Below are 15,029 nucleotides of genomic sequence, written 5' to 3' on the forward strand. Positions count from 1 at the left end.
ACTGTTAATACCTTGAGCAATTAGTGGAGCTCAGAAGCAACTTCTTGCTTATAATGGGAACGATCACATTGTAATCTGGTATTTCATGAGGGATTCCATTTAAACATGAAGGCACCTAACGGGCAAAAACTGTACAGAAGGGGCTTAGTGCATTAGTAGATTGGAAAAAAAAAAGAATCATTACAATTTTATTCCATAGTTAAGCTTTTTCCAGGATGCACTTGCACTGACTTGGTTTAGTGACTATCATGCACACATATGAAAATGAACATGGAAACAGCAAGCAGAAAAAAAGTAATTCCAAAAGGAAAGTGTCCAAAAGTTTAGACTGAATAAGTATATTTCAGGTGCTAAGTCACCATGAGAAATACTGCTGGGAAAGGAAGATACTGTCAATAACAAAATCTAGAATAAGAAGGAAACTCGTGTCTAAATACAAATATTACATTTTTTAAAAAGCATTCAAAAGAGGACATTCAACTACACTGAAGCCCTACTACAGAGCTAACTGGAGGTGAGAGAGGCAAAGGTTGCCACCAAAGAAAAAATATTTTATTAGTACAAGGTAAACAATTTATGCCAGTCACATACTGGACACAGAAATTATTCATGTTGTGGGGACATGGGTTTTTTTTTTCCACTCTTCCCTATTTTATTTTGATATTCCTCTCATTTTAAGAGCACAGAGCAACAAAAATATTCCTAAGTTAGGTGTCTTTCCAGACTTAAATCTTTATATTAACCGTTTCATAATATTTAGATGACGATTAATCAGAGCCTTGAATATCACTGTTACTAAAATATACAATGGCCAAAATCTAAAATTCAAACTGGGACATATAAGTTCTTTCTACTAAACAAAATAATACTGAAGAACTGAGGCAGTTGAATGTTCCATGTGTTCTTATATCATCTTTCTAAAAACAGCACCAAAAATTATTATTTTAATATTCATGAATGTTCTAGAAATGGACTTCTATAGGAAAAGGATATATTCCAAAAATCCCTAACTACTTCTAGCTGTTACTTAATATAGAACTATAATTTAAAACCAGTCTAAGGCCTACTCACATTTGGAACCTATAACATCAGCCTTCCTACAAACAAATACCCAAATTGACTTTATTTTGGGCTCTGGAGAACAGTTATGAAAAGAAAGCTTGAAATTCAGTCTAATGATAAAAAGATGTGATCATAAAAGCAAAACTTAAAACAATCAATACCTACATAACTATTAAAAAGCAAAAAACTCAGTAAATGCTAAAGACCAATGGTAAAATGCATTATGGAATTATCTTAGTTCTCATCCACTGTGCAATCAGTTACAAAGCTTACAAAACTGGTTACAATATCAGTAAGTAAAAGGAAGCAACTGGAGAGTGAGCTGAACTACAAAAGAAAAGGCAAGAGGGATGGAGTGAGATAAAGAACACAGTAAACAATACTTACCAGTTTGAAGTCTTGAATGCTACAGATGAAATATGGAGTATTTGGACGTCGACTCTCAATATACACGCAGTCTTTAAAAGAAAAAGAAATTTTAAAACAATTTAACAATTCTCTAAAATAAAAAAAGTGCTCACAAAAAAACCACTAAGTAAACAAAACACATATGTATATACACATATATAAGTAATATCTGGAAATAATTATTAAAAACAACATGCAACCATTAATTATTAGAAAAAAATGCCAACAATAAATGTCTTTTTTTTAAGGACACTTTTCTCAGAAGTAACAAAACTTTACAAATATGTCACTGAATCCTTTTTTATAAACATCTTGCTGTAAGATCCAGGGAAATTACTGGCTAAAGGACACAAATTATACATTCGTGTCAAAGCTAAAACACTATTCTTCTTCCTCTACATTAGAATTGAAAACACCAACCCTAACCATCCTGCCCATTTAAAGAAGAGAATATATTTGCTTTTTAAAAAGTATTAGTCTAAACTCCAAAAGACTCATGATGGAAGATGCTATCCACCACCAGAAAAAGAACTATGGAGTTTAAAAGCAGGCCAAAACAAACTTATTTGTTCTTTTTAGTTTCTTCCTTCTCATGGTTCCTCCCATTGGTTCTAATTCTTCTTTACAATATGACTAATGCAAAAATATGTTTAATATGAATGTACATGTCGAGTCTGTATCAGACTGTACACTATCTTGGGGAGGGAGAGAAAATTTAGAACTCAAAATCTTAAGTAAATGAAAGTTGAAAACTAAAAATAAGTGAATTAATTAAAAAATAAACACAAAATATTGCTGATATAATTTATTTAGCCACTCCCCAATCTGTGGGCACCTAATTTGTTTCTGGCTTTTGTTACCACAAGGGGCAAGCCACTGTGGATATTTTGATGTTCATGGGGGTATTATTTTTATGACTGACTTACTGAAAGCATATGTTTAGTAGTGGAATTTACCGGCCAAAGGGTATCGATATTTGAGCCACTTAATTTACACAATTTAAAACTGCTTTCCAGTTTGGTTGTACTAAATCATAGATCCACAAAAATAAATTAACATTTCTACTTTTCCACAAACTCTTCAACATTGACTTTCCATCTTTTGGAATTTTCTCTAGTTTAGTGACTGTGAGATAACCTCCAGGGCTGTTTTTATTTGCATTTCACTCATTATTACTGATTTGGAACCTTCATGAATATGGCTGTTTATTTTTTCTTTTTTAAGAACCATTTATTCATTTCCTTTGACCTTCTAGGTATTGTGTTAATGGCTTTTGGTTGTATGTACTTCTATTTGGTGTCTTTCTCTTTAAAAAAGACACAATAAAAAATGTATTAGCCTAACTTGAATGGACAATCTGTAAGGAAATAAAAAAATGCAAACAAGGCTCCATGCAAACAGAATAAGTGGTATTAAAACAAAAGAAAGAAATAAAATGTATCTAAGTTCTTGTGGTTTATTTGCTATTAAAACTTAAAGCAGATACATCTTTTTTTCTAATTGCAAAGAAAAATAAGGCAAACCATTACAGCTAAAAAGAAATAACCTAAATAAGATTTTCCTTAGGGAAGAGAACTTTCTCAAATTACATTTGACATGGCAGAGTAGGGTAATTATCTCTGCAGCTTACAAATATACTATGAAAAACTTCACTAAAATAGGTTCTGTTGGATTATGAATAACCCCATAATAAATATAACAAAAGTAATGGTTTAAAAGCAATAAACAACTCCATGTTAAAATACAAGAACAGCTGCTTCTTAATGATAAAGATCCAAGGGAAAAGCTATGAACTAGTTATTATAAAACTAGGACACCCCAAGAGTAAAGCAAACCTTGGGCTGAGCCCTATTCTCTCTGTGCCCTTTTCACTCGCAACATGGATTACTTGCATAAACCATATTCATTCATTCTTCTTTACACCCTTCATGAAGCTCCTTAACAGGTGCCTCTTAGAACAATTCAGGTGCAGCACAACAAAACCAAGTCTCTCTGCCATATTTATAATACGGGACAACAAAGGCCAAGTGGAAAGAAGAATCCATTGAAAATATTCCACCCAGATGAATGTACATTAAGGATTAAGCACTGGGACTAAATGGGAGATCAGGAAAAGACAAGAATGATGAAATTACAGTATTCCAAACAGCCTCTTAATGGATCTTCCAGCTCTTCAATCCTTTCTTTAAAAAACTTACAGATTTCAATACCTAAAGCACAGATATGCCCATATTACTGCTCTTCCTCAAAAAATTGCAGTGGCTTCCTTATGCCTCTAGATCAAGTACAATTCCTTTGCTTGGCACTGGAAGGCTGGCCCTTCTTGCTGACCTCTCCAGACAAACTAAACATTAATGCCATCCGTGGATTCAGTGATGCAATGGATCTGGCTCTGTGGTTTCTTAAATGAGGTATCACATCTCCCACTTCTCCTTTTAACAAGCTGTTCCCCAAGTGTGGAGCAAGCTCACTCCAGCATTCCAGCACTATGCATGCTGAGCCTCCTCAAACTCAGCCTGAGCTCCCCATGGTACATCAGGAAAGTCCTAATGCTCCAAGACACTGGCATAACCTCAATCCTGAACACCATTTAGCAAAATTACCCAGGTGCGTATGTCATTATTCGGTCATCTCGGTTGGGTCCAGCTGTTCATGGCCCCCTTTTCAGGGATTTCTTCACAAAGATACTAGAAGTTTACCATTTTTTTCTCCAGCTCATGTTACAGGTAAAGAACTGAGACAAACAGGGATAAGTGAATTGCCCAGGGGCACAGAGCTAATAAGTGTCTATGGCTGGATTTGAACTCATGAAGATGAGTCTTCCTCATTCCATGCCACCTAGCTGCCCATATAGTTGTATGTAGTATTCTGGACTTAATTGTGTACATCTTTCACTCACTATAAATTGTAAGTTCCTTAAAACTGGGATGGTTTCATTTTTATATTACTGTTACGAGGTGCTTAATAAATACACAAAGCTCTATCAGGACAATCTTTCTTCCATTTTTCTTCTTGCACATAGAAGGCATTTAATAAGTCCTGATAATTGATCATAATGACAAAACCCATTAAGCATTTCTTGATACCCCAAGTAAAAGATATGTATCCCTCATATTGCTCATTGAACTTTTCTGACAGAACTTTTCTCAAGTTTTCATTCTGAAAATAAATACAAGAACATTTCATTAGACACAGCAGAATACAAGAAGGATTGTATATGAAATTGTGGATCTCTAATACAAATTGCTTGATTTTAATATCAACCTAACAAGTTCCACATGTTACTTTATTAACTGTGCTGTGTATTTGTTCTTGCTTGGAACTTCCTTTGGTGCATTTTTCCAAAGTTTTAGTGTTCCTCTTTTTTTAAAGCAGGAATTATTGCTAACCTTGCCCCAATCAAACACTAAAAAAGAAAGGAAGGGAGGGAGGGAAAGAGAGAAAGAAAAAGAAAGAGAGAGGAAGAAAGAAAGGAGGAAGGAAGGAAGGAAGGAAGGAAGGAAGGAAGGAAGGAAGGAAGGAAGGAAGGAAGGAAGTCCTTTTCATCAAAATCCAGAGTGAAGCAAAAAACGAATCCACGCAAGGTAAAATCAGTAAATTTATGACCCTTGAGTCAATGATCTCTCAATCAGGAGGTGGATAAAATGTTTCATCATAGAACCTCTACAAATACAGCTTGTCACTGCACTTATCAAAGTCGTTAAGTCATTAAAAGTTGTTTTTCTTTACAATGTTTCTATAATGAGCTGTACCTATATCCCACTCCATCTTGAAACTGTTACCAATCAAGATAATGGTTACTACAGGGCTTCCAGGGTCCCCACTCTGAGTGTATATCCAACCACTCTGGGGTTTGCTTTCTCAGGGTATCCCTTCAAATCTTGCTTCAACATACACAGAGTCCCACAGATACTTATGTATCTTGCCTATATCTGCTTAACTGTTTGTTGGAACAAATGCTGGCTTTGTTAACACAAGCCCAATCATTATTCAATTTAATATAAATCTGATATTTCTGCTGATAACTGGGAGCTGGGCAATCTGCCTACATTCAGTCTTGTTGGCCTGAAGCTTGTCCACATTTCTAATCCTCACTATCAGACTGGGATCTTTGAGAAGAGGGAGAATAGAGACTTCATAAATGTTTATTAAATTAAATGCTAGCAATGAACCATGCTCCCAAAGCCAGTATGCCAAAACATATTTATTATCTCATTCAATCAACTACTGAAATCACAACAGTTCAATGAAATCTTCCATGAAGTAGTGCACTCTTTAGAACAGCCTCTTTAAATTTGAAATAAATACTCAATTTCCCAAAAAAAAAAAAAACCTATTTCTTAGTATTGTAGCAATATTTCCATATGGTTCGTTAGTTATTCCTCATGCATAACACCATTTTTGTCGATTTTGGATTAATTCAGAGAAAGGAATTAATTATGTCTAAGTCTAGAGCACAACATTGTTTCATTCAGAATTTTGTATATAATAATAGCAAGAAAATGATATAGAGCTTTAAAGTTTGCAAAGTACTTTACAAATATTATCTCATTTGGTCCTCTCAACAATCCAAGGAGGGAGGTGCTTATCGCTATCCACATTTTACAAATAAGGAAAGAGAAGTAAAAAGAGACTATGTAACTTGATCAGCATGGCAGAGCTAGTAAGTATCTGAGGCAGAATTTGAATTCGTTTCCCTGACTCCAATTCCAGCACTCTTATTCAATATGCCAACTAGTAGTCTTTCAGACTGAATGAAACACTCAAAATACATGAGAATATGCTTAATAGTGTTTGTGTGGTAGTGTGGTAGCCCCCTAAAAAGTGAAAATGTCCATCAGCTGAAAAAAAAGAACCAAGTTGTGGTATATGAATGTAATATTCATGTGAATATTGCCTTATCATAATAAACAACAATCAAGAAGAATTTGGAGAAGCAAATGAAGACTGAAAGAAGTCATGTAAAGTGAAATAGATCCAGGAAGATAATTTTAGACCAATACTCCAAGAATGTAAATGTAAAGAACTAAAAATTGTGGTGAATACTGAACAATTATAATGACCAAGGACCAATGATCCTAAAGAATAGAAAAATATATATATTTTTGTTGCTTCTTTACAGAGGTAGAGGGAACATGGGTATGGGACATTTAATAGAATGTCAAATATAACTGATGTGCTGCTTAGTTTTGCTAAATTTGTCTTTTTTTATTCCTTTTAACAAGGTCAAACGTAGGGTGACAGATTTAGAAATGAAGAAAAAGAGAAAATAACCATTATTAAATTACTGTTGATGATCAACAATTCTTTTACTTCCATTTCTCCTCACTCTTCTATTCTAATATATAAAAAAGAAAAAAAAGGAGAAAGCTAATTAAAATGTCATGGACAAAAGATGGAACTTCTGCACCTCTGGAAATCTTTGTTTCAATATAAAAGGATACTCTCTACAGCAAATTTATGTGGAAAAATATCTACTCTTTAATATAAACAGAATGCTTTCTGTAGTGAGAGAGAAAATGCCTAATAAACTAGAGGTAGACATTCACAACTATTTTACTAAAAATTGAAGTGGGACTCAGAGACAGCAGCCTGTTGAGCAGTGAGGGGGGTAGAACCTGACACAATCTCCTCTGATTGATACTGCTCTTAGGGATGAACCCAGGCTTACTTTGGCAGATTATCAACCACAGAGTGGGAGGTAATCCTTTCACTTCAACGGTAATGCCTCGTCACAGGACAAAAAGTCACTTCCTACTGAGTGTTTATGAAGTTACCATAGCAACCTGACAGAGCCAAATCCACATTTCAACTTCCAAGTGAATACTCTTATTTGTGTATCTGGCTCCTCAGTCAAGTAGTCTCTTACTCATCAGCTTTTCTGTAGTTAATCATTTGAGGGAAGGGTTTTGATAATGTTAGTTGAGCTAAGTGTAAATTTTTTAAACGAATGAAACCTACTACTTACATAATACAATGCCATAAAGATGAGAAGCAGGAACTGTAAGAATTCATGGTTACAATGCTTTCTCACAGATTTGTGTAATAAGAAAGATACAGCAATGAGGGAAAGCCCTTGATTGGGTCTAGATTTTAAAGATAAATGCAGAGAATATTGACACATAATAACAATTATGTCAGTAATTTCCCTTTAAACAATCTACCCACTCCAGTTTCAACTAAAAAGGGGAAATACCTGTGAGAACATAATTAGTTATTCAAGTTTCAATGTAAAATAACTAATTTTTTATTATTTTTCCTAGTGATTTTATTAGAGGATTTGATTGACTTAATGCTGAATATATTTCAAGAACAGTAAGGTGACAGAAGGATAGTGGGTGAGGAGCAACAAGACTACAGTCTTGTATTACTATTACAATGGTAGGAGGGGGCTAGTTTATAAATGGCTTTGAATACCAAGGAAGAGGATTTTGTATTTGATCCCCAGAGTGAAAGAGAGCCAGCAGAGTTTACTGACTGAGTGAGCTGACAACGTCAGACTTCCAATTTAAGAAAATGACTTCCATGGCTGAATAGAGGGTGGATTACATTGGGAAGCAATTAAAGCAAGCCTACCCATCAGCAGATTACTGTAAAAATCTGAAGGTGAGGTGAGCAAGGCCAGTAACAGAAAGGTGATAGTGACAAGAGTAAAGAATTGGACCTCTTCCAGATATTGCAAAGGTGAAACCAATAGGTCTTGGCAAGAAACTGCATATGGGAGTGGGGATAAAAAATAATGAGGAGACCAGTATGACTCCTCCAACAAGCAACCTGTCTTATTTAATCCACAAAGTGGCAGTGATACCCTCTCCACTATTTTTGAAATATTTTGCACTTCCTATTCTAAGTTAGTCAATTGAATACACAGACAGTTTAAAGAGGAAGGGGGGGAAAACTCCAAACTCTAAGATATATAATAATTTACAGTAACAATTAAAATGGCAAAAAAAAATTATTCAAAGAGCTAGGAGAAAGACCATTAAGTATAACAGAAAAGGAAATTTAAACAACACAACAAGACTATTCCACATGCATCACAAAGCACTGAAGAGAATGGACGTCTATATTCCAAAAAGCAAAATAATTCAAGTTACAAAGCAAAACAACATGATCAAAACAAAAAGATTAACTTTAAACAAAATGGAAGGTTTCGGGGCATTCATGCAAACCTTCTCCAAAAGAGGGAGATGTTAGTAGAATATATAACTCACACCTCATAAAGAGAATTGCAAGACAGGTAAGAGAATTAAATTAGCATGAAAATCATAACAAAACATCTAAATTACACCTTAAAATGTTTTTAAGTTTATTTTTTGTTTGTTTTCCTTTTTATTCTGTTGCTCCCATTACATCCCACCTAAATCTACCTGTCATTAAGTAAATGCCAAAAAAAAAAAAAATGAAAATATGTATGTGTATAATACAGCAAAATATGTTCCTACATTGGCCATATTGAAAAAAGCATATTCCTCACCGGCAGAGGCAAGTAATGTTTCATGGTCATTCTTTTGAACTGCTGGTTTATCACAGCATTAATCTGAGTTCTAATGTCTTTACAATTGTTTTTCTCTACAATCTTGTAACCATTGTATTTTACTGATCTCCAAGTTCTATTTCCTTTGCTCTACAATAGGTCAGAAAGGTCTTCCCAATGTGATTTCTTTAGGCACAATACCATTCTGATACATTTTTACTCCATGAGGTTCCTGACTAGACCCTAATGGGTGGAAACTGCATTAGGTTACAATTTTTAGCTAACACAAAAAAGAACCACTCCACCAACAGTGAATAAATATTTTTGTTTTCTCATAGCCCCTCAATAAGGTTATTTTCCTTTTTTGTCGTCTTAGTCAATCTGATGAGTACATCATGAAGCCTAAGAGTTGCTTTAATTAACACTCCCCTAGTTATTACTAATTTAGAATTTGTTTTTCCAATATGGATGTCGAAAGCTAAAATTTCTTCCTTTGAAAACCTCTCTGTATATCATTAGACTATCATCACTTTATTGGTGAAAAGTTCTTAGTCTCATAAATATGAGTCAGTTCTTTATAGACACTGGATACACGAGTTTTATCAGAGAAACTTGCTGTTGCTATGTATTTTCAAATTATCTTTTTCCTTTTTAATTTAAATAACATTATATTTGCTTATACAATAATGTTAAAAATTTTATATAATCACAATCATCCATTTTATCTTGTGTGACCCTCAGAATTAGAGTTTCTCATGAACTCTTCTCCTCACCATAGAACTGAAAAGTAATTTGTTCTTTGCTACCCTAATTTGTTTGTAATATGCCATTTTATATCTATGTCATTTACAAATCTACAGTTAATTCCGGTGTCTAAAGTGAGGTGTTGGTCTTTACCTAATTTCTACCAAACGCCTTGGTGTACACTTTTTCCAGAATTTTTTGTCAAGAAATAAATTCTTTCTCCAGGAAATAGGGTCTCTGGGTTATTTAATACTATGCAACTGTATGCATTTTTTATGTTGTGCATCTAATTTCTCCAATGAATCAATTTCTCTTTTTTAACCTAAGCAGGCAAGGATAAAGGAATGAAAGAGAACTACATAGAATATTTTAAAAATTTAAATAAAATCTTCACTAAAGGACTAAAGCAATTTCTAGGAAAAAATTAGTGACTATGATCAAGTTGGATTTACATCAAAGTTGAGACACTGTTTTAAGTCTGGAGGAAAAAAAAAAAGCAGAGAAATATATGCTTCAAAAAAAATCCTAAGTATGGCCAATGAAGGATTTTTAAAATATGACAAAAATATCTACCTAAACAAAAAAGCTATCATTAATCCAATAAGGAGACACTAGAACTTTCCCAAGTAAATACATTAGTAAAACAGGGATGTTCCTTTTCATTGCTACCATTTGTCAGAGTTCTAAGAATGCTAGCTAGCAAAAATGGGGGGAGGGGGAACGGGAGAGAAAATAAATAAGCAAAAAAGAATCAAAACTATCACTAGTTTCTGATGACAAGATGATTTATTAGGAAAATCCTGGGCAATCAGGAAAATAAAAAAAGAAACTAAGATAACACAGCAGGATTCTTGAAAAATTCAGACTACACAGAAACCCACCAAAAAAATAGTATTTTTATATAACAATATCCAGAAAGTAATAATAGAAAATGAAGCCCAGTTTAAGGTAACTGAAAAATGCACAACTTAATCTGAGAGGCCATCTACCAAAGGGCATTCAATATTTATAGAAACAGAATTTTGAAGTGATGTCCCTGCTGTTATTATTGTTCAGTTAATTCAATGACATTTGACTCATCATGATCCTATCCCAGTTTTTCTTGGCAAAGATATCATAGTAGTTTGCCAATTCCTTCTGCAGGTCATTTTACAGATTAATTGATTTGCCCAAGGTCACACAGGTAGTGTTCTGAGCCTGGAGTTGAACTAAGATCTTCCTGATTCAAAGCTCACTGCTTTATCCATTGTACCACCTAGATGCTCTTGTGATGTCACTTAGAAAAGTGAAAAATGTAAATCAATTAAAGAATGTTCACGTATTGCTGCTGGGCCACACTAACATGATAAAAATGACAATATCACAAATTATGGTCAAATAAACTATGCAGAAATAAAGGTGAGAAAAAGATTGAATCAAAATAACTTAAGCAAAAATAAAGGGAAAACATTATGACAAACAATAATAGCAATTAATATGATCTTTTAAAAAAGCCTAAAGATGAAATGGGGGGGGGGGGGGGCCTCCACGGAACTTACCTAGCATAATTTTAAATTGGAATTCACTAAAAGATCCAATGAAATTATACTAAGTGATAAAATAGAGGAGGAAAAAAACTTCATAATTTAAAAAAATGATAAACTTATCTATCTAAACAAAAGGCTATCATTAAAGCAATGGGGAGACACTAGAACTTATCCCAACAAATATAAGATTAAAGCAAAGACTCCCCCCTTTCATAACTGTCATTTGTCATAGTTCTAAAAATTTTAACAGCAATAAGATGAGAAAAATAATTTTCAAAGATAGAATTTTTTAAAAGATAGCACTCTCAGACCTCAAAACATAAAGTAAAAGTAATCAAAAGCATTTGGGGTACTGCTAAGTGGCATGGTGGATGGAGCATAGGCCCTGGAGTCAAAACGGAGTTCAATCTGGCCTGAGACACTTGACACTTACTAGCTGTGTGACCTTGGACAAGTCACTTAATCCCAATGCCTCACCCCCAAAAAAGAAATCATTAGTTTTTTTTTCTAAAAGGAAGAACATAATTAATCAAAAAGACTAAACAAGGAAGAATCAATAAGTCAAATTTTGATATAGCTGAAAAAAATTACCTAGGAAAGAACTCCTTATTTGACAAGACTAGCTGGTAAAAAAAAAAAAGCATTACAAAATTAGGATGAAACAAGTATTTAAAGCATACACTTTCCAATGAATTCAAAATGGATACAGTCTCTTAATACCAAAGGTCATAACATTAAAACATAAGAAAATCGGAACACATATTGATGGGGTACAGACTCTGGGAACCTCCTTAATTCCCCTAGAACCTTCCCACTTAATCTGGCCTTTCATACTCAAATCTATTATCTTTAACCCAGCCTGGCCCTCCACTGTCTGTTATTTCTAGATTGCCACCAGCTGTTTCCCACCCTTGACTACATCACAAATTAAACCAGTTGGGCAGCTAGGTGGTACAGTGAATAGAGCACCAGTGCAGGAGTCAGGAGGACCTGAATTCAAATCTCACCTCAGATACTTGACATTCACTAGCTGTGTGACCTTAACCCCAATTGCTTCATCCTGGGTCGTCTCCAGTCATCCTGATGAATATCTGGTCACTGAATTCAGAGAAGTGAGGCTGGAAAGTCAAGTGCAAGTCCTGTCATCATTTCTCTGATGGCATGGTCTTCTTTGGCAAGGAAGGACACACACACACCCCAGTCTCATCAAGACTGTCCTTAGACCCTCCTCCCAGATCACTAAACTCTCCTCTAGATCTTTCCCACTGACTTTCTGTATATAGGCTTCATCTCGCCTCCATGAAGACACTCAGATTCAATCCAGCTCTGACTCTGTCTAGCTGAGATTCTATCTGGCCCGCTTGTTAATACAAGCATCACAATGCTAAGTGTCCTGAAGAGTCAAACCAATATGGCAAACCCTTAATAAACTTTGTTTTACTTTACCTGGAAAAAGTCTTGAGTCAAATTGCTATCTCTCCAGCAAACTTAAATTAGCCTTTAGATACATCCAGCCTGGCATTTTTGCATTATGTACTCTACACAGAAGTTAAATAGATAAGGTGACAACATACAGTGTGTAGTACTCCTTTTCCAATCTTAAACCAACCTTGGCTTGCTACTTCCTGGCCCACACAAGGGTTCATGAGGAAACAAGTTGACCTGGTACTCCATCATCTCTTCTGAGGACTTCCCACATTTTGTTGTGATTCACACAACCAAAGGTTTTATTGTAGTCAATAAAGCAGAAGTAGATGTTTTTATGGAACGCCCTTGCTTTCATTCAGTGAATGTTGACAATCTGGTCTCTAGCTCCTCTGCCTCTTTGAAAACCAGTCCTGCTCTTCTGGTAATTCTCAGTTCACATATCGCAGAAACCTAGCTTGCTGAATCTTCTGCCTAACCTTGCCGGCATGTAAAATGTGAGCAACTGCTTCATACTTTGAACACTCTTTGGTATTACCCTTCCTTAGGTTTGGGACATAAACCAATCTTTTCCAATCCAGTGGACACTGTTGAATTTTTGAAATTTCCTGGCATACTGAGTGCAGTACTTTAACAGAATCATCTTTTAGAGTTTAAAATAGCTTAGCTGGAACCTCCACTAGCCTTATTGTAAGCAATGCTTCAGAAGGCCCACTTGACTTCATTCTCCAGGATGTCTGGCATTAGATCAGTAACCACATCACTGTGGTTATCAGGGATGTTATGACCTGATATAATTCTTTTATATATTCCTGCCACCTCTTCTTAATCTTTTCTGCTTCTGTTAGGTCCCTACCATTTTGGTCTTTTATCATGCCCATTTTTGTATGAAACTATCCCTTGGTATCTCTTAATTTTCTTGAAAAGAGCTCTGGTCTTTTCCATTCTATTGTTTTCTTCTATTTTGTTGCATTGCTCATTTAAGAAAACCTTCTTACCTTTCCCGGGTATTCTCAGGACATACCTTTCCCATTTTCCTTTTCCTTTCCTTCTTTCCTCAGCTATTTGCAAAACTTCATCAGACAGGCATTGTGCTCATTTTTTCTCTTCTTCTTCTTTGGAATGTTCTTTGTTGCTCCCTCTTATACTATATTGTGAACCTTGGCCCATACTTTTTAAGCACTCTATCAAATCTAACCTCTCTTAAATCTATTCATTACCTCCATTTCATATTCATAAGGTATGCTATTTATTATATCCACATGGTCTGATGGTTTTCCCCACATTCTTCCATTTAAGTCTAAATTATTAAATAAAAAGCTCACGAACTGGGCCATAATCAGCTTCAGGTATTCTCTTAACAGACTGTATAGAGCATCTCTATCTGATTGATCTATTTTGGCCTCTTTGTCAAACGTGGTTGGAAGACAGACATATTACTGTGATGTTGACCTTGGTGTCAGATATCAGGGGGCGATTTTTTAGATTATATCCGAGTACTGCTTCTCTCACCCTTTTATTGACTATAAAAGCTACTGCATTTCTTCTAAGGGATTCTTGCTCACAGTAGTACAAGTAGTGATCACTTGACTTAAAATCCCTCATTCGTATCCATTTAAATTCAATGACTCTCAAGTGTAATGGCAATCAAATTAGGATCTTTTGCTGTTTTTGTTTTACTAAAAGTGCCTCAGATTGAATAATGTGATTGGGGAGGATCTTTCCCAGTCATTGATAGGCCTGCCCACAGTGGGAAACTAGATTAGGGGAGTGGTTTTGTAGGAGGGTCCCAAGTACCTTTTATTTTTTCTATTGAGGCCAGAGTCAGAGGGATATGCCCTCTGGCTCTAAAAAATGTATAAATACTCTGAGGGTGAGGCTTTGGGGACTTAGTTTTTGGAAGAAGGTCTGTGCCCCAGATGAGACTCTGGGAAGCCACTAAGCAGAACCCCAGCCCGCCCTTTTAAAAAACCCAGATATTGATGCTTCCCTCTCTGGTAAGGATGTATGTATGTCAACGGTCAGACAGTCTGTTGATTTTTGATTTCTCTGAAATTTTGCCTTTAATTTTCTCTGATACCTATGCTTGATTAAAGAAGTGATTGTTAGCCCCTCAAAAATTGCCTTTCCTTTTATGAATGCAGATCTAAGAAGCTGTGACAGCAGGGCCCCCTGTGTACGTTGGTGTGCTTACTGATACACCACGATGTCAAAATTTAATCTTTCCATCTCCTGTCTAGCCACACCAAACTGAACTTGATTCACAGATCTCAAACTGCAAGTTCTTATGCAATATTATCACTGGACTTTGCTACGCTTCCTTTTAACTTGGGCTCAGTTACTTAGTTAACACTGGAGTTACTTGCAGTTATCCTCTGCTCCTCCCC

At 35.2% G+C, this 15,029-nt stretch overlaps 1 protein-coding gene across 3 annotated transcripts in view; it reads right to left on the minus strand.

Annotated features, from left to right (window-relative positions):
• Nucleotides 1–15,029, minus strand: part of RERE (arginine-glutamic acid dipeptide repeats) — a 478,375-nt gene that overhangs the window by 359,115 nt on the left and 104,231 nt on the right. For all 3 annotated transcript variants that reach the window (XM_072608761.1, XM_072608759.1, XM_072608758.1), the window contains exon 3: nt 1,450–1,520. In XM_072608761.1, the coding sequence (XP_072464862.1) occupies nt 1,450–1,520 (71 nt within the window). The remainder of the gene's footprint in view (nt 1–1,449; nt 1,521–15,029) is intronic.

The sequence above is a fragment of the Notamacropus eugenii genome, chromosome 5 (assembly GCF_028372415.1).
Source record: "Notamacropus eugenii isolate mMacEug1 chromosome 5, mMacEug1.pri_v2, whole genome shotgun sequence".
Classification (NCBI taxonomy): Eukaryota; Metazoa; Chordata; class Mammalia; order Diprotodontia; family Macropodidae; genus Notamacropus; species Notamacropus eugenii.